Source organism: Silurus meridionalis, chromosome 1, assembly GCF_014805685.1.
Source record: "Silurus meridionalis isolate SWU-2019-XX chromosome 1, ASM1480568v1, whole genome shotgun sequence".
Classification (NCBI taxonomy): domain Eukaryota; kingdom Metazoa; phylum Chordata; class Actinopteri; order Siluriformes; family Siluridae; genus Silurus; species Silurus meridionalis.
The window spans coordinates 31,392,379-31,412,601 of record NC_060884.1 but is presented as its reverse complement, the minus strand read 5'-3'; the positions used below and the strand labels follow the sequence as shown (position 1 = coordinate 31,412,601).

General features: G+C 43.4%; 1 protein-coding gene and 1 long non-coding RNA gene across 7 annotated transcripts; both read right to left on the bottom strand.

Moving 5' to 3' along the window:
• Positions 1–842: 842 nt before the first annotated feature.
• Positions 843–19,350, bottom strand: tlk1b (tousled-like kinase 1b). 2 transcript variants are annotated; one of them, XR_006926177.1, is made up of 23 exons: positions 18,862–19,350; positions 14,589–14,707; positions 14,256–14,327; positions 14,048–14,086; positions 13,848–13,920; positions 13,516–13,559; positions 13,101–13,190; positions 12,908–12,994; positions 12,048–12,140; positions 11,805–11,915; positions 11,428–11,564; positions 11,135–11,323; positions 10,989–11,055; positions 10,421–10,518; positions 10,076–10,157; positions 7,686–7,777; positions 7,274–7,363; positions 5,585–5,754; positions 4,633–4,768; positions 4,354–4,465; positions 3,580–3,687; positions 3,047–3,484; positions 843–876 (listed from the first exon to the last, which is right to left on the bottom strand). XR_006926177.1 is itself a non-coding variant. In XM_046851968.1 (23 exons), the coding sequence occupies exons 3-23, from the start codon at positions 14,703–14,705 to the stop codon at positions 3,320–3,322; spliced, it is 2,172 nt and encodes a 723-aa protein (XP_046707924.1). In that variant the 5' UTR covers positions 14,706–14,707; positions 18,862–18,989; positions 19,140–19,350; the 3' UTR covers positions 937–3,319. The 2 variants fall into 2 exon arrangements, 1 of the variants encoding a protein (XP_046707924.1); XM_046851968.1 differs by lacking the exon at positions 843–876 and having other exon boundaries at positions 937–3,484; positions 18,862–18,989; positions 19,140–19,350.
• On the bottom strand, positions 937–19,085 carry LOC124387823. Of its 5 annotated transcripts, none has more exons than XR_006926233.1 (2): positions 19,071–19,085; positions 937–3,088 (listed from the first exon to the last, which is right to left on the bottom strand). It is a non-coding gene; the product is annotated as an uncharacterized LOC124387823 (long non-coding RNA). The 5 variants fall into 5 exon arrangements; XR_006926241.1 differs by lacking the exon at positions 19,071–19,085 and adding an exon at positions 14,729–14,757; XR_006926243.1 differs by lacking the exon at positions 19,071–19,085 and adding an exon at positions 14,735–14,757.
• Positions 19,351–20,223: the final 873 nt, after the last annotated feature.

Below are 20,223 nucleotides of genomic sequence, written 5' to 3'. Positions count from 1 at the left end.
AGGGTAAAAATGTAAGGATTAGGGCATTAAAAACACCAAAACCTTATAAAATGTATCATTTTTTTTTTTTTATGTGACCCTGAAAGGGTTTTATCTGAAAAAATATTTTCAGTCTGGAATGCTTGTTTGTGTTCGAGTGGGCCACGGCCCACCCTGGTGGGTGGAGTTTCCTGAACATTAGCTAAGAACAAATTATCTCAAAATTGTATTCCTGGTGAGAAACTTTTTTTCATGAGAACGCTTTTGAAATGCATCTCTCACACACACACACACACACACACACACACACACACACACACACTCTCTCACACTCACACACACTCACTCACACACACACACACCTCACACACACACACACACACACACACACTCACACACTCACACTCTCTCACTCACACACACTCACTCACACACACTCACTCACACACACACACACACACACTCACACACTCTCTCACTCACACACACACTCACTCACACACCTCTCACTCACACACTCTCTCACACACACTCTCTCACTCACACTCTCTCACTCACACACGCTCACACTCACATACACACACACACGCTCACTCACACACACACACGCTCACTCACACACACACGCTCACTCTCACACACACACGCTCACTCACACACACACGCTCACTCACACACACACGCTCACTCTCACACACACACACGCTCACTCACACACACACACGCTCACTCTCACACACACACGCCACACTCACACACACACACACACACACACACACACACGCTCACACTCACATACACACGCTCACACTCACATACACATACACACACACACATACACACACTCACTCTCTCACACACACACACACACACACACACACACACACACACACACACCTTCGTAGGGACGTGGTGTCTCAGTTCCAGTCAGCCAACAAAAAGCATCTGAAGCAGGTGTATTAAAATAGCTTTAGGAATTTTTATTTCTCTTTTGGCTACATTCCCTACAACGGCAGCAGCATTTCAGAGACAGGTCACAGATGGAGGGCTGAGAGAGGAAGGATGATGGGAGAGAGGGAAGGAGGAGGAGGAGGAGAAAGCCGACCTAGCACTGCTGAATCCAGCTCCTGCTTGGTCACACGGATCGATCAGCGATTTGGGGGCAGGCTCACGTTCTGTCCGTTAGCTTAAACGTTGTCACACACACACACGCGCGTGCGTGCGCACGTGACAAAAAGGTATTGTATCAACATGCTTCAAAATTCCTGACAAATAAATTTTCCATATATGACATCTGTTAAATTGTACAGTATTCTTCCCGAAAAACAAAAACACAACAACCCCAGAGGTGTAACCGATACCTAAAAAGCAACACTGAGTAGCAGCAACGTGGACATTGCTCCGGGTTTGTGGCAGAGGACGGGACGGGACGGTCAGACCGAGACCCTGGACCCGCCTTGACCATGATTCGTTTTCAAACACGATTTTCAACCAGTGTCTTTTGATGTCATCGAAAGTGTACCTCCGCTTTGTGTTTCAGCTGAAGCTGCGCTATTTTTTCATCCTGAGCGTGCGAGTGTGTTTACTGGGGACCCGAAAACATCTGGATACGTCTCCAAGGCCTGAGAAAGGAACAGAAGTACATTTACGCCCAAACTCGCTCCACACACGTCAGTGTGAACGCTGATGAACTCGAATCGCACGGTGTTTATCGTATCGTTTGCATGGATGTGGATTACACATTAAAACCACACCCTCCTGCTTGTTCAATAAGTGAGGGACTAAACCTGCAATTCGAGGAACATTCTGTGAAATCCGGTCTTATATGGCGTTAAACAATAATAAACAAATGAAAAATAAAGTGGGGGGAGAAAAAGCCAACACACCCGTAAGATCAGACGAATGAAACTCTGTCGATAAAATCAAAATCATTCCATTATAATAAAATAAACAGTGCTCACTTAGTATTTTCATTTTATATAATAGTAGTTACGTGTTTTGGCACAAAGACTAAACCCTCGATCATTCAGCGTACACTATCGCCTTTTATGGACTATGTGGGCGTCGCCTTATGTAAATTAGCTTCATCTGGTGAACATTTTTTTCGGGTTTGCAAAATCACACGTTTACACACAACTGTACTGAAACGCTCATGATGATAGAAAACACAGAATCTCTAAATTCTTCATCGGTTTTCTCGACAAAAGAAGTGATGCTGCGAGTGCGAACCGGGCGTCCTGACGGCACATTAACGCCACTGAACCGCTTTACTGATCCGATGCTAAACAAACGAGAAGAAAATCGGCCTCGTCTTCACATCCTTTCACCTTCTAGCTCGTTCTACGCGAGTCACCCAGTCGACTAACTGATCGAGTTTAGTGAGTGCTGTTACACTGCGTACCGGTTTTCCGGGGGTCTCGGCGCAGGGAACTGCAGGTTAAACAGTCCACGAATCAAAATACTAAAACACTGACTGTTTCACGCAGTTTAGTGACGGAAAACCCAAACCCATACGAGTGCAGTGTGTGAAAAGGCTCTCGTCATTATTCCTTACAGCACTACGATTGAGAGGTGAACACAGGCACCCCTTAACAAAAAATAAATAAATAAATAACATGAAAGAAAAAGAATACACAGGGTGAAGTCGGACCTCCTACAGGAGTGTTTCAGGCTGCGCACACGTGTTCAACGAGTTGTAGAGTGTGACGATTAGGATTAGGCGTAGGAGATTGGAAATCCAAGCAGCTTAATCAGATCCAGATCCACCCTGTACTTGTGGTTTTGCTCCCTGCAGTACTCGTCAGAGCAAATGTGCGTTGTGGGGACCGCCGTAATACGCTCTCAGACACCAGACCGTAAACAGAGTGCATTATTAAAATAAATATCCAATGGGCGAATGGCGCACACTGATGACATCAGAGGACAGTGATTGGTTAAAGGGGAAAACAAAGTTAATCTACTTGAAGATACCCTGGACCTGCTTTCTGTCCTACACACACACAGAGTTGGTGGCTATAAGACAAAGACATAACATCAAAATGTAAAGTGTAAGGCCCGCCCCCAGGACACACACACACACACACACACACACACACACACACACACACTCCTCCTATAGACTCGTGTATAACTAGTATTCAAGTTTTTTCCTGCTCTCCCGACTGTGCTCAACATCCCATCAAGTGCACTTTCACCACAGCAACTGCAGCCTGGTGTGTGTCAAGTCCACATCCTGACCTGCAAAACCCTCTGCAGACACCCGCCCCCCCAAAAAAAAACCTTCGCATCAGGCGATCGTTCAAAACAAACAAAAAGTCAATCACTTTTCAAGCCGGACAGATCAATAAGAGATGATGGAGGAGGAAGCGGGACTAGTGGGTGTGGCCTGCAGGTTTCCAGACGAGTTGGTTCTCCGGATGTGAGGGAGCAGGTACGAGTCGCTACAGAGCTGGTGGACGTCGTAACGGTCCTCCTTCCTGTAAGCCAGACAGCGCCGGATAAACGCCTACGCAAAAGACAACGGCAAAGAGGAAGAGGGTCAATGGCGGACAAGAGGGACGTGAGTGTATAGTCGTGTGTGTGTGTGTGTGGCGTATGGACCTTGGCTTCGTTGCTGACCACAGGTTTAGGAGGAAACTGGACCTCGGTTGCTTTGAGGATGGTGTTCTCCTGGAGGATGTCCTGCTGAGACTGGTTATGGCCAAACGGCTGCAGAACAACACGAGAACACGTTTCATTCAGAGCAGCATCTATCTAGAACATCTATCTTTTAACAAGTGTACCAGCTGAACTTATCAATCTATAGCAGGGGCCATGGGTCATTTAATATCAGGAATATATGTATTTCTATATATTCAATTATAAACAAATTAGCCATGCTATTTAAATTGCAATTATAGATAAATTAGCACCGATCCTGCGTTATGGTGCATCGAGTTATTATTTTTTTATTCATAATTGACAATGAAATCATAAAATGTGCAAAATAGTAATATGCACGTTATTGCGTGACAAACGAGTAAATCCGGTCCTGGGGTCCACTGACCTACAGGCTGCCTGAACATGGCCACTCACTGAATCAACAATTCAGACACTAGCATTTCTTCATACACAGCGTTAAACACCCACTATTCGGTTTACTGTTTGAGGAGGCAAATATGTTTCGCTCATCATCGTCCTCCATGTTGGATTTTCCCAGGCTGTAACCCGATTGGCCCAGGGCTTCTTTGCTTTTTTTAAATTTGAAAAAGACTGTCCTTTTCATACCTTTAGAAGCACTCCTAAAGTCTTGTGAAGCGCAAAATCGAAGCAATAGAAGCTTCTAGAATTTGTCTGAACCTTTTTTTGATTCTGTTCACAATTTGTGTTAAATACCTTGCGTCCATAGAGACACTGGAAGAAGATGACGCCCACAGACCAGACGTCCACTTTATTCGAGATCTTTGGTGGCTCTTTTCCAACTACAAAACACTCTGGGGGTAAATACCTGAACACGTCAAAAGAAAAGGTGACATGGTTACACCTGTGAAATCATAACCCTCATGGCTCTACTGCAGTGTTCCAGCATTTTCTCTTCTCCTCTATCTCCTCAGAAAATAATCCTAATGGAAAGGGAAGAGAAAAAAAGACAAAGAAAATATGACCCTGACTCACCAGTAGGTCCCTGCTCCCTGAGAAGTCAGGTCCATACCATCCACGCCATAGTTATCGTCATCCATGATCTTCGACAGGCCGAAATCGGTGATTTTTATTTCTCCGCATGCAGTACCGTCCACCAGCAGGATGTTACCTGGGGAGCAACAGGAACGTAGATCCATCATGTTTCTAATGAGCAGCATTCATGAAGCGACCAGGTGTGGAACTTATGTGAATTTTATCTTGCTGGCGTTGGCCCTTTTGTGGCAAAGTATACTAGCGAACATCTGGAAAACATCTTTATACAGACACGAGGTGTAAAATAAAACGAAAAACATAAAATCTTCAATTTTCGATTACTTTTTATCTCCAAACTGTATAAAGTGCTAGAAAAGGTTTTGTCAGCCAGACTGCAGAATCTTTACATTGCCACATTTGACGATTAATCATTAACAATAGTTGAATGGAAAAATAAATCCTGGTAGTTTTTCCGGGTTGCTGAAGAGGCTAAGGAGGTCGTTATACGGTAAGAGAGCGGCCTCTGGAGGTAAATCATTGATCCTGCATCCTGTTTGTTAAAGCGTCCTTTTTTTTATTATTCATTTTGGAGTTGGATTTTGTTTTTTTTTATATATTTGGAGTGTTACATTTTGTTTCAGTTTGAATAAGTCTTATTTTCCTCAATACTTATTAATATAATAAATATTTATTCAAATGTATATAATTTTGCTAATTTTTTTTGTAATAAAGTTCAGTACCATTTAGTGTTATTTTAAAGACTAGCGGCTGATTAATCGGTTATCGGCAAGTTCAATCCAACCTAGCGATAGGTATCGGTAAAAATCCACCATCGTCCAACCTCTACTAGCAAATATCTCAACACTCTCACACTGCATGCAGAAACAAGTTCTGCTAGCATAGTAGCAGGACAGTGACCAGAAAGTTAGGTCCTAGATGATGTATCCCTCACCTGGTTTGAGGTCGTAGTGAATGATTGGCGGTTTGATCTCGTTGAGGTATCGGAGAGCGTTGGCGATCTGCATGACAATAGAACGAGCTTCTTTCTCAGACATCAGCTTGTGCTGCTTCAAATAGAAGTCCAGATCGTTGCCCTCGCAGAACTCCAACACTGTGCAGAACCTGGAGCAGTCATCACACAGGACACGCAGTTAGGACAACAGCCAACTGCGCACTAATCGAGTTTTTATCAATTAACTCCAGTGTGTTCTTAATTTACTTCTATGTTGTCAATTACTATTTATTTAAGTATAACTGGCAGATAGCTACTGATTAATGGTGACTAAAAATGGTAATGGATGAATCACGATTGGTTTTTTTTTTTTTACCCGTGTCCCACTTTTCATCCCCATTCCTAGATTTAAAATATTACGATTCATCTTTATTCTACTTTCAGATCACATCATCCCCCCTGCCCATGAGGACGATCGCTCGTGATTGGTGGAGAGGCACTGAATTGTGCAGAGAAGAAAATATAGAAACTGCAAATAAACCCATGCAGTTCAACTATTTTCATTTTCTTTTTAAAGCATAAGTTTAAGGAATTTATTGAAGATGCTTGTATTTCGTTTTTAACCTACGAAAATGAACATTTTTAAACTGCGTGGTCATTGCAGAAATTATAGGATATATATAAAAAGAAAATGTAAAAAAAAAGCAAGCAGGGTCTAAATAGTATTTAGGTCAAGATCAGCCCTAAAAGTTTGCCTTGCTAGTCTTCTATTTTTGTTTGTTCCTAAAATGCCATTTTTGTGATGTAGCACCTGCTTTAACTTACAGTACTAATAATCAGACAATGTAAACTCCAGCAGTAGCTCCACGGTGAACAACAATGGTGACATCATCATCCAGAAAATAGTTATTATATTATCATCCAAACACCCTATAGGATGTCTTTGGATGTGGTAGCATGAAAGTTTACCTATCACTTGAACTAGAAGACCTAAACCTGTTCCTGCATCACAGAATTCCCATGTGCACAAATCCAGCTCCATAAAGATACATGTGTTGGAGTGGAAGTGGATCTCCTTTTATGGAGCTCAAACCTCAACCCTACTGAGAACCTTTGGGATTAATGTGAACACTGACTGCACCCCAGGTCTCTTTACCTCACGTACATCAGTACATGACCACACAAGCACACTTTGGGCTGAATGATCACAAATCTAGTGGAACATCTTCCCAGAGTAGTGGAGGTTTCATTATGAAGATATGTGGAATGGGATCGTATGATCGGGTGTCTACAAATTTTTGTCTGTATATCTGAACACCAGTAGAGGGCGTTACAGTGCAGTTTCACAAGAAGTACAGATATTATGGGAGAAACAGCTGGTTGTTTAATGCTTTGGCTGTATTGTGCAGATGTTTTCATCCAATCAAACAAACAGAGCTTGAAGGGGAGTCTTAAAATGTAAAAAAAAAGAAAAGAAAATGTATATATAGAGAAAAGCGTAGCAATACATTTAAAGCAAGTCATCCGTAAAAAAAAATATCCAAGAATATAATAAGGCAGGATTTTGTTAGTTCTGGTTCTGATCGTTCCTACATTTAAACTGAACCTGTTGAATTTGGCTAATCAGGTGTAAAAAAAATAATTTGACCACTGATGGTTCACTTATGCCGCTGTGCTCCCTTGACTCACGTGTCTGTATCCAGGGAGAAGTAGTCGTACAGTTTGACTATTCTGGGATGGTCCAGCTGCTTGTGGATTCGGTACTCTCGACAGGCGTGTCTGTAGAAAGAACACAAACGCGAAGGATGCAATCGATAAAGCGACCAAACAAGAACAAAAATTGTGAAAGCAGGAAAAATATGCCCCCGTTGCCATGGTTACAAGGCACATCTACATACTGGGGCCCATGTGTTGCTTTGTGCATTTTGTCATCTCCCCTCTTCCCAAACCACAGCGATCACCACAGGCCCACAGCAGAGCTGATTATAATTTGTGCACTGAATCGTTCCCAGCACGAGTGTGTCAGGTGCAGCAGTGGCCCCTGTTTCATCAACGCTGCTCAAGTGTACTGCAGAGATGGAGATGCTAAAAGTGTATGTACTTGTGGTAGTTCTCCTTCTTCTCCTCTCTCCAGTTCTTGTTGAGCTGGTGAATCTTCACTGCCGCGTAACGTTGCTCGAACAGGTCAAACGCCTGGAAAAAAAAACAAATCAATCATCATCCGAGTACGAGTATGTGTCATGTGACCATTCGAAAAAGCAGGAAGGTGTATGGATAAACCTTTTTTTTTTTGCATGTTCTTTGCTGCATGTTTTTGGGCCAGCAGAGAAGATTTACTGTCATTTACATTTTTAAGAATTTGGATTTTTTATTGAATTTTACTAAAGATTTAAAACAACCTGCGGAAATGTTTACGTTCAGATACCGGATTCAACAGTATCATCAAATATCATATTCTTATGAATCGATTATTCCATACTATAGGAGCCTGATTTTTTTTATACCCCTAAAACAAATGCAGTAAATAAAACAGGGTTATGAATATGTAAATTAAATTCAAAGTTTTATACGCCGCTTTTAACAAAGCATATTATTACTGTTAACATGCACTCACCGGCCACTTTATTAGGTACACCTGTCCAACTGTTTGTTAACGCAAATTTCTAATCAGCCACTCACATGGCAGCAACTCAATGCATTTAGGCATGTAGACATGGTAAAGACGATTTGCTGCAGTTCAAACCGAGCGTCAGAATGGGGAAGAAAGATGATTTAAGTGACTTTAAACGTGGCATGGTTGTTGGTGCCAGACGAGCTGGTCTGAGTATTTCAGAAACTTCTGATCTACTGGGATTATCACGCACAACCATCTCTAGGGTTTACAGAGAAGGGTCCGAAAAAGAGAAAATATCCAGTGAGGGGCAGTTCTGTGTGGGCAGATGCCTTGTTGATGCCAGAGGTCAGAGGAGAATGGCCAGATTGGTTCGAGCTGAAGCGACAGTAACTCAAATAACCACTCGTTACAACCGAGGTATGCAGAAGAGCATCTCTGAACGCACAACACGTTGAACCTTGAGGTGGATGGGCTACAGCAGCAGAAGACCACACCGGGAGCCACTCCTGACAGCTAAGAACTGGAAACTGAGGCTACAATTCGCACAGGCTCACCAAAATTGGACAATAAAAACATTGCCTGGTCTGATGAGTCTCGATTTCTGCTGCGACATTCGGACGGTAGGGTCAGAATTTGGCGTCAACAACATGAAAGCATGGATCCATCCTGCCTTGTATCAACGGTTCAGGCTGGTGGTGGTGGTGTAATGGTGTGTGGGATATTTTCTTGGCACACTTTGGGCCTATTAGTACCAATTGAGCATCGTGTCAACGCCACAGCCTACCTGAGTATTGTTGCTGACCATGTCCATCTCTTTATGACCACAGTGTACCCATCTTCTGATGGCTACTTCCAGCAGGATAACGCGCCATGTCATAAAGCGCGAATCATCTCGGACTGGTTTCTCCGACATGACAATGAGTTCACTGTACTCAAATGGCCTCCACAGTCACCAGATCTCAATCCAATAGAGCACCTTTGGGATGTGGTGAAACGGGAGATTCGCATCATGGATTTGCAGCCGACAAATCTGCAGCAACTGCGTGATGCTATCATGTCAATATGGACCAAAATCTTTGAGGAATGTTTCCAGTACCTTGTTGAATCTATGCCACGAAGGATTAAGGCAGTTCTGAAGTCAAAAGGGGTCCAACCCGGTACTAGTAAGGTGCACCTAATAAAATGGCCGGTGGGTGTATATTATTATTGTCATAAACTAGTCCCTACAAGTTTATCCATAACGAGTCGAATCAGGAGGACATTGGCAAGAAATAAAACTCTCCGAGACGGTATGAGGAAGAAACCTTAACAGAACCCATCCTCATCTGGGCGGCACCGAATGTCCAGTCATTCTAGTTCCATCATTGTTGAGGTTTATCAGATGTTTAATAATGGAGACTTGAATGCAAAATCGTTCATGGTGATTGTGGCCCTGAGCTATTTTAATGGTTCTTGAGTTTAACCTCCAAAGTTACCTCATGGATCTCTAGGCTGGGCATGTGGAACCATCCTCAGCAGCAGTGAGTGGTTTCCAATGCAAGAGAACTTTCAACAATGGATATTGTCCCAAAGCAGCTTTATAAAAGGAAACAAATTACAAAATAGTTTCTCCCTAATAAGCGAGTCAGTGGTGACCTTAGCAATGAGAATCTCCCTTAAATGGTACGAGAAACCTTGAGAGGAACCAGGCTCATCTGGGTGACACTGAGGTGATCAGTCATGTCAGGACTTTTAAATGCCATTTCACGAGGTGGTTTGTAAATGTGAAGCAGAAACTTCACTTTCTCAGTGTACAGCTATACTGATCATTACTCTATATTGGGAAAATCATCTAAAGCGAAGGTCAGTGGTGAACAGCACGGAGGTAGGCGAGTTACCTTATAAACCTCGCTGAAGCCTCCTCGGCCCAGCAGGTGCAGGAGCAGGTACCGGTCGTTGAGGGTTGGGTGATCTTTAAACCTAGAAGAAACGCACAAATCGAGCAGGTTCACATTTCACATACAGATAAATACACATATTAATGGAGAAAGATCAAATCTACGACATACCACACTGCACGTTTAAAGCTTTTTTTATTCTACCTATAACATAACATTATTCGTATGCAGGTTTCCCTTCCCTTTTTTTTTTTTTTTTTAAATAAGTGAAAAATGTGTGTAGACAAAGTCTTTCGGATGAAGAAAAAGAAGAAAAAAAAAAACAGAACCAGAGATGGGACTCACTGGGAGCTGTCCTCATTACTGATCCTCTTCAGCTCACGGATGTGCAGATTCCTGACTCGCTCCAAACGCTCAAGCTCGGCCTGAATCTCCGCTTCCTCCTACACACACAGCATTGTTAAGAGAAGGTCATGGGTTTGAATCCCATTACTGCCAAGATCTCCTTGAGCAAACCCTATTTCCCTATAACCGTATTTTTATCTGAAATAAATATTCCAGATAAAAACCATCTAATGTGATTAGGTCCCTAAAACTGCAGCTGGAACCTTTTCCATCATGACAGTGCTCCAGCTCCATTAAGATCTCAGATGATTGTGAATGCTGACTGCACCCCAGGCCTCCTTACCTCACCTACACCAGTACCTGACTTTACTCACACCCTTGTGGCTGAATGAGCACAAATCTCCACATAAGCTAGTGGAACATGTTCCCAGAAGACTGGAGTGTTCTATGCCATCCAGCTCTAGGAAGACATTTAAAGTGGAAGATCTTGAGTGGTCTTTTATAGAGCTCTGACCTCAACCCTAAGCCTCCTCACTCTCAATGAGTGTATGTGGTGTGTGTAAGGGACCTTTTTCAGATGGCCCAGTCGGAGTTTGAAGATCTCTTCCTGTTCGTGATATTCTGCTAAAGTCAACCTGTTGGAACAACAAATGATGCTATATTCCTATATCATATAAACAAACAAATAGCTGCGTGTGTGTGTGTGTTGCATACAGTGTAGGTAGGCTGGGTTTGACGAAGGGGTCGCTGTCCGCTCCGTTCACAGCTTTGGTCTTCCTGGGTTTGGACTCGTTGAAAGGCGCTGGGCTCTGAGATGGTGCGGTGTTGGGAGGTTTGCGTTTCGCGAGAAGCTTGCGCTGCCTTTCGATTTCTTCTCTCTGCTGGTTTACCGACTCCTGCTGCCTACACACACACACACACACACACACACACACACACATAAAATGACAAATCCTGCACAACAGCAATAGCAGTGTTGAGTTCTATTGTTAGTGTGTTTCTCATACTTGACCAGGTTCTGGAAGGCGTAGCCGTCGGTCCACTGCTCTGTATAGGAAGCACCGTGTCGCACCGTGGTGAAGTGACCGAGCCGCAGACGATCCTGCATGCTCTTCTCCCGACATGACTGCTTCTCCTGGGTGCTCTGATCGAACGCAAAACATCGGGCACACTTTAAATACACAGCAGGGTTTCATTTTAAGGCCTTTTTAAGAGCATTAGGAATGATGTATCACAAAACTTGCACTTTCCCCATAGCTAAATAATATCCGATAACCTGATTGGCTGTTTTGTAACACAGAAGATTTATATTTGGATATAATATTTATTCAAATATTCCAAAGTGCCACAAGGGGGCGTTTTAATGGGATTAAGATCGTGTTACCTTCTCAATCAGCAACTTTTTGCTCATGGTGGTGCACTTGTTCAGACGCTCCTTATACCGTTCCAGCAGCTTCTGCTGTTCCTCTATCTGTCTCCGTAGGTCACAGTTAGCCTGAGGACATCAGGAACATCAGATTTATTTTCTACTACAAGTGGAATTAACACCATGTATAATTATTATAAACAAACTGAGCTTATTTGGTCAACCGATGACAGACGCGGTCATTCCTTTCGCATATCTTACCCTGAGCAGATCGTCTATTCTGCCCTCCTTCTTCTCCAGATCCAGATTTTTATTGCTCTCAAGGGCAGCGAGCTTCAACAAAGTCAGATCCGTCTGCAAACGCACACAAAATAGAATTATTCATGTTCATCCTTCACTCTTCATCTACACTACAGCTTTGAATTTAGGGTTGTGGATATCGATTATTTTAGTAATCAACTTTACTGGTCTCTCAAAGTCATTTGTTTCCTTTTTTTGGAACATCCCACTTCCTAGAACCACCTCCACTCTTCTGGGAAGACATCCACTAGATGTTGGAGTGTCCTTGAGATTTGTGTGAGATTCAGACACAGGGGTCTTCGTAAAGTCAGTTCTATAGCAGGAGATCTTCCATATGTCCATGAAGCTGGTTTTATGCACGTGGGCACAGGTTTGCGTCTCCTTGTTGACGTGCATGGAAAGTTCCATGCATTTATTATTGTGCATGAGGAAGCTTCTTTTCTCTCCGCCCTGTGCTCAAAGTTCACACATCAGAAGCGGTGCTGCGAGCCAAACATCGTTAGCTCATTTGTTTTCCGATCGGGTAGTTAAGCTGAAATTCATTAGCTGATAGCGCAGAGAAGGCACAAGCCAGAAGCTGCACTTTCTCAGTCAGGACTCACACCAGCGAGCGAAACGATACTGAAATGAATTCCAGTCAATAAGTGGTTTAAACTTTAGACACGGCTATGAAGAAGCTTCACAGAATTCCAGATGTGGGTCCGACATTAACAATCCAGAGGTGACGCAAGAGTTCAAAGGGAGTCTATCGTGTTCAGGGTGACACGTGAACCCTTGTAGGCTGTAGGAGGTGTTTTAAGGTGTGCGCGCGTGTGTGTTACCTGTACACTTCTGATACCGAGCTGCTTTGGCTGCATCATGTGATCGCTGAAACACAGGCTGGTGGGTGAGGAACTGTTCTGCCGCACCTGACGGATGGGAAAAGTTTTAAGCCGATTGGAAAATATCGCATCATACTGTAGCTCGTGAATTTTCTGTTTTTACGAACACGGACAGACTCGTTCAGACACTCACGATAGAGCCGGGGGCAGAATGAGAGCCGTGAGGGGCACGGAGACCAGGTGGCATTCCTCTGACAGGGCTGGAGCCGTTTCCTGCATGAAACTGAAAAACAAACAAAAAGAAAGTCTGTTGATTTCATATGAAAATTATAAAAGGTGGTTTGAACAAAAATGGAGGGCGAAAATATAATTTTGACACAAAGCTACTTGTCTTTTTAATTTTAAAAATAAAAATATTATAATAAAACGTTATTGATGGCGGGAAGTGGCGGCGTTTTTTTCTGCACACGCAGAACAAAATCAGAGTTTCAGCACGTGAGCAGTACAAAAAAACGTGTTTTCGGTACGGATCGAGTAGCCGCATTGACGCCATGCATAAAAATACGTGTTCAGTTATGCCCCTAATACACAAAGTTAAAAACACTTACGTCGAAGTAATCGCTGATCTTCGCTCCTCGGCCGGAAGACTTGCCTGAGAAATGAACACAAAGTGTCGCTCCATTTCAAAATATAATAATAAATATAACACACAACCGACATTGTACACACACACACACACATCTATCTATTCCTGTTCTCATGTGATTTCAGGTCCCTGTCGCTCGTGTCTCTGCGAAACGTTATTAGTTGTAGAGAACGTGCGCTTCGAGTTGCTGTTACAAGGAATGTCAAAATACTAGAAATCCTCCTCACCTACCCTCTACTACCCACTCTTCATAAAAACGACATTATTTCCCATCAAACAGGAAGTAGGCCACACCTTGGTTGCTCTCTGATTGGTTGTCGGCTTTTCTCTTCCTCCTAGTCGTCTCAGAGTGCTTCTTCTCAGGTGTCTAGAAGGAAAACAAATATTTAAATAAACAGCAGGATAGATTTGTGGTGTGTGTGTGTGTGGGCGCAGAAGGAGAGGATCAGTTGACATTATTATTTTTTTTTAACCAAATGAGAAGGTCGGCTTACGGAATATGCCGGAGAGCCACCTCGCTTTAGATCGGAGTTCTACAGTGAAGAGAAGGAACGGGTGAAGCACCTTACTAAGAGTCTGCTCATCATCAACATACGCTGTGTGTGTGTGTGTGTGTGTGTGTGTGTGTGTGTGTGTGTGTGTGTGTGTGTGTGCGCGTGCATGTGTGTGTGTGTGTGTGTGTGTGTGTGTGTGCGCAGTTACCTCAGACTCCTTGTCACTTGATGATCCCAAACTGCCAAAGCTGTGGTTGGAGCATTCATTATTGATCAAACCCTAAAAACACACACACACACACACACACACACACGGGTTTGGAACAGGGACGAGACGGTTGTCATGGTAACCAAGTTCTCTAAAGCGTCTAGCTAATAACACATACATTACAGGTAGTGCACTAAATGGTCATGAGTTTTAATATTGCATCATAGCCTTTGAAGACAGGTTTTGTGTGTGTGTGTGTGTGTGTGTGTGTGTGTGTGTGTGTGTGTGTGTGTGTGTGTGTGCGCGTGTTGGCTACAAAACGACATCACACACCTTGGCTCCTCCACTGGTGCTGCCTGTGCTGCCCCCGGTGCTGCCACTTACTGCCCCCATGAACCGAGCCTCGAGCAGCTCCTGTCTGCGTGGGTCCAGAGACTGCAGTTCCTCCATCCCTAACACACACACACACACACACACACACACACACACACACACACACACATTTAAATTATACACAAACCTATCAGAACACACATTGACCGTGTGTGTGCAGGACAGTGTGTGTATCTGATACAGGGTTAATGGATCATTTGGATTGTGTAAATGGTTATAAACAACCATATGACACTGTAGTCTCTCTCTCTCTCTCTCTCTCCCTCAGTCTCTCCATTCTGTAGAAGTCTCACTCTCTTTCCCTATTCCATATCTCCATTTCCATCAGTCTGTCTCTGTATCTCGCTCTTTATTCTCACATGCTGTCCCTCAAAGTCGCTCTGTCCATCTCAAACTACCCAATTATTCATCCTTCTTACTCTCTCTCAATCTTTACCTCTCTTTTTTCCTGTCTCTATTCCCAAATTCATCTGTATGTATTTCTCTATCTACTGCCATTTCTTGGTAATTTGTATCTGTCACTTTCTACCAGTTTTACTTCTCTCCAACCTCCAGTTTCTATACCACACCCCATCAACATCTCCCCTCTCCTAATCTCCATACCCCATCAACATCTCCCCTCTCCTAATCTCCATACCCCATCATTATCTCCATCTCTCTCAGCCTCTCTTTCATACCCAATCAGCCCCCTCTCTTCCCCTTACATTCAGTCTCTCTCATACCCCATCAGCCCCTGTCCCCCATTCAATTCAGCCTCTCATACCCCATCAAACACACTCACTCTCTCTCTCTCCCCTCCAGCCTCTCTTATACACCATCAGACTCCAAGTCCTTCTCTTTCCATCTCTTTCACCCAAATCCAATCATCATCCTCTCTCTCTCTATTTCTCCATCTGTCTCAGTCTCAGTCTCCCTAGTTCTTTCTCCAAGCGATTTCTTTATTCTCTCTCTCTCTCTCTCTCTCTCTCTCTGTTGACCTTCATATGTGCTGCATTGCCACTTCCTTCCTCCATCTTGGGATTTTCAATTCAGCTGCGAGGACTTTTTGGCATGAAGTTGGGCCATGGCTGCTCTGTGTGTGTGTGTGTGTGTGTGTGTGTGTGTGTGTGTGTGTGTGGGAGGGGTGACAGGAGGCATCAGGGTTTAAAACAGAACCGGTCCTGTTCGTCTGTTCATTAGTCAGTCAGACAGCACGCGGTGGCCATTTTGTGATGTTGGAGAACTCTGTGCAGGAGGAACGTCGCTCCGTTACAGCTCTTTACATTATCCATAACCTGATCCCTGTGTACAACACGCCCTTAAACCCGCCGCCTAAATCCTCACGCCTGCTCCGGACGACTCAGTAGAGCTGCTCGGTGCCTCAGACGTCTGGATGTGGTATGTGACGCCACATGACACGCAGTTGTCCATAAAAACGGACAGAGAAACGTCACCGAGCTAAAAACAGCCGTGAATCATTTCGTTGCTCAGCACACGGACTGACGTCAGGAGATCCACAGACTGCTCAGGAAACGTAACTCAAAAGAAGTGAGAACAAACGGATCAAACTGAAGAAACCGGGACGATGTCGTTAAAAAAGCGGCCAAATATCAAATCTTTATAAATATGTACAGTGTTTCTGGATTTCTCTTCACATGGCAAGAATAGTTTTTCCTGGTGTTGCCTTATTAATGATCCTCACAGTGTTTAATGCGTGATGTGCGACATTAACTTCATAACCTCGAACACGTCTCGGCTGATCAGGATCCGAATTAACGAGGAAACGTCGTGCTGTAGACCAACAATTATCATCTATCGGAGGAGTTATAAAATGAATAACGGTGGAAAATTCAGCCGAGCATCAACGGCATACTCGGTACGTTCTCATGAAGTCTTTAGAGGTGGAAATGAACAGAATCGCCACCTAAAGCACGGATCTCCTCGCGACTTCCGCACTCGCCAAAACAATACATACACGACGTCTACGTTGGCGTCTATGTTGGCGTCTGACAGACGCCCTTATCCAGAGCCTCAATTAATACAACTGAGCAGGTGATGACTGAGGGCCTTGTTCAAGGGTCCAGCAGTGGCAGCCTGGTGCTGCTTAGATTAGAAGTCACAACCAAAAGTCCCAACACATTCATCACCGAGTTACCACGTAACTCATCAAGCAGGCGAGGATTTCTTGGGTGAGAAACGTTGGTAATGATCTTACTGATCTAACGCACCTTTAAACTGGATTAAATCCAGATTATTTTTGCATCTGCCGTCACGATTCTGAAGTCCAGCTAACGTGTGTGTGTGCGTGCGTGTTTCCAAATTAAGACTGATTGGTTCCAAAGTGTATTATTTCCCCGATTGTTTCGGCTCCTGCCCATGCCTTCGGCATGCCAATCCAAATCTTCTGCTCCAACCCTCTTCGTGGAACAGGGGCATGGTCATGCTGGAAAAGGTTCTGGTCTCTCAGTTGGAGTGAAGAGAAAATGTTATGCTACAGAGGCACCTCGTACAACCTCATACAACACTAACAGTATGGGGAATATGGCTGGAAAATGAAAGCAGATGAACATCTTGTCCTGACCTGCACGCTTCTGCTTTCCGGGTGAAGACGTCACTGGAGTGAGTAATCTCTGGCACTATCTATCAAACCTTTAGATCTCGTACGCTGGAACACTACCTTCGACTTCTGCTATAAACATGCCATCATTCTAGGCAGGATATTTGTGTGATTATTTTTTTTTATATATATATATATATATATATATATATATATATATATATATATATATATATATATATATATATATATAAATCTTATCTGATGTGACGACGTATTTCTGGAGCTACATCTAAAGTCTTTCAGATGTTTTCAACCTCCTGCTATAAAGATCCGACTTCAACCCTATTGAACACCTCAGCTATGAATTGGAACGACACCCCAAACCTCTTCACCTACATCAGACTTTATTAACACCTTTTATGGTGAATGAAATCTTCTCAAATCTCCAGAAGCACACTCCAAAATCATCTTCCCAGAAGAGTGGCGGTTACTATAACAGTAAATGGGCAGTAGATGTGGAATGGGAGGTTCAAGAAGCAGCACATACCGATCTTAAGGTCAGATGTCCACAAACTTTTGTCAGGCTACGTCCTAATTAAACCATATAAACGATAGTCATGTGACCCGTTCAGTGCAAAACATCAAGACTGATCAAGATCCTACACACGGCTGCAAAGTTAAACGACACGGGCTCAGCCTTCCTCCCGTGGAAACGTGTCCGAAATCCGATCGCAATCACAAGTGGTCACTGGAGACGTGTCCTTAATGTCAGGTGTAAACGGTTAAGTGTCTCAGCTATCCGTACAGGATCGGGTTACTCAAGGATTTTTTGAACCAGGGCCAGAATGTTGAAGCCATGACGGCGTAGTAGGACACGATCTGCACCTGCTCACGTAACAAATAAAATATCTTCAATCCAAACCCGAGAAAGAAAATATCGTTTGTTTCACGAATTTGAATGTCACCCAGTCACGTGACAGACGTTGAACCGTTAATCTGACCTGAGGTTTAAAAACGTAACCTTCGTACACGTCGACTGTACGTCGTTGGACGATCCTCAGAGAAGAAAAGACAGCAAATATGTTTCGCGTGTATAATTTCCTAAGATGGAATCAATCCAAAACTTTCATGGATTGTTTTTTTTCTTCTTATCACACCCTAACAACAGGTATAACTAAAAAAATAAAAAATAAAAGATCTATAATGTGTTTGTGTCTGATCTCTGAGTTGTGTTAAAGCATGTGATCGACATGTTGTGGTATGACAACACAAAGCAGGAAAGAAATTACGTCACGACCAAATGACGTCACAGCCATGACGTGTGTGTCTGGCTGATTATGACGTGATGATTCGGTTGTTAGGAGACAACAGCAAATACTGATATCTAAATAGATCAATAGATTTAATAAGCGATCAAAAAAAATACATCCAGGTGGGAAAAAAAAAACCTTCTGAAACTCTACTAAGAAAACTGAAGCCCTCGAGATGTTGTTGTTTGATGAAGATGATGAAGAAGAAGAAGTAGAAGTAGCGATGAGAAGAGCCTGGTGAAACACAGTCCGAGGCCTGTTCACATCGACGGGTCAACCTTGTCAATCTGTCGCTCCCTGGAGCTCGTGGTAGGAATGAAGGGCATGAAGGGGAGTCTAAAGACGGTAAATATGCCGTGCTTACCTGCGTGAACGATCCCAGTGGGTCGAGATGCTCGTGTTTAAATCCAGGCCCACGGTCACGGATGGAGAACTGGGACCAAAGATGGCGCTGCGTCCAAACTTCCAGAGAGGCTCCTCTCACTTTGGACACTCATTAAGCCCAGAAGTGAAGGTAATGCGGAAGGAAACAAACACACACACACACACACACACACACACACACACACACACACACACACACTCAATCCCAAACCTCCAGCATCTCCTGCGTCGCTGTTATAATAAAAACCACCCGCTCACATCTCGTTCGCCTCCTTGTTTTTGTTTATTTTCCGCACTGCGCTACGAGGCGCTCCGAGCCCGGCTCCGAAGCATCGCGTTCACGCCGAACACACACGCATCCGCTCCAGCCACAGGTTTAAACACTGTCTAATACACCACCAGTGTCACAGCCCCAGAGCCGCCTGACTCCCTGCTTCAGCAGGCACTGCGCATGCGCCAAAGGAGTTCCGCGCCTGCGCGCTGCGTCATCACCGTTCGTCCGTCCACACACTGGCTCCTAAGACTTCCTGTGACTTCCGGTTCGCTTCTGTTCTTTTTATTTTATTATTATAATTTTTTTTGTTTGTTTGGTGTTTTTTAGGATTTTATTATTTTTTTTACGGCTTTTTTTTTAAATGATCAAGACACAAAAATGAGATTTTGACTCAACGCCAATGGCCCACTTTCGTCAAATTCTAAAGAATTAGCCAAATAAATTCGTAATAAATATATAATTATTAGATTTTGAATCTATTCTGTTTAGGTGACTTTATCCTCATACTCCCAAATAAACAATCATCAACCCTATATAAGGTGCAACATTACGGCCACGCCCACTTCCGGTTTTGTTTGTTTGTTGTGTATTGATTTAAAAAATAATAATAAAAATAATTAAAGGCAGAATAAAAATTGACAATGTATATAAAAGTTAATGTATGTGGAGGAGAAAAAAAACAAACATTTGCTTCATATTACGGCCCCAGCTACAGTAATTCCTCCTTTGTTGGTTTGTATGTTTATTTGTTTATTCGGTATTTATTCGTTTTAAGATGACAAGCAGAAATGAAAAAACAATCATGTCCCAAGAAATGTATCCAGACCAAAAAACTCACAGCTTATTGGTTATTGGCTGTCTATCGGATCGAAAGGTCAGGGGTTCAAGCCCTGGTATTGCCAACCTGCCACTCTGGGGCCCTTGAGCAATGCGCTTAAACTTCTGTGCTCCAGGGTCGCTGTATCATAGCTGACCCTCGGCTCTGACCACAGTTTTCCACTAATCTTAAGTCTTTTTCTTCTTTTTCTTCTTCTTCTTCTTCTTCTTCTTCTTCTTCTCCCTTCAGGG

Bases quoted from the DNA above. Each gene is read 5' to 3' on its own strand.
- tlk1b (XM_046851968.1), bottom strand. From the start codon at position 14,705: ATGGAGGAACTGCAGTCTCTGGACCCACGCAGACAGGAGCTGCTCGAG. The intron at 14,328-14,588 runs GTGTGTGATGTC...GTGTGTTTTTAG, and splicing joins GCACCAGTGGAGGAGCCAAG to GGTTTGATCAATAATGAATG. The intron at 3,688-4,353 runs GTATTTAACACA...GTTGTTCTGCAG, and splicing joins AGTGTCTCTATGGACGCAAG to CCGTTTGGCCATAACCAGTC.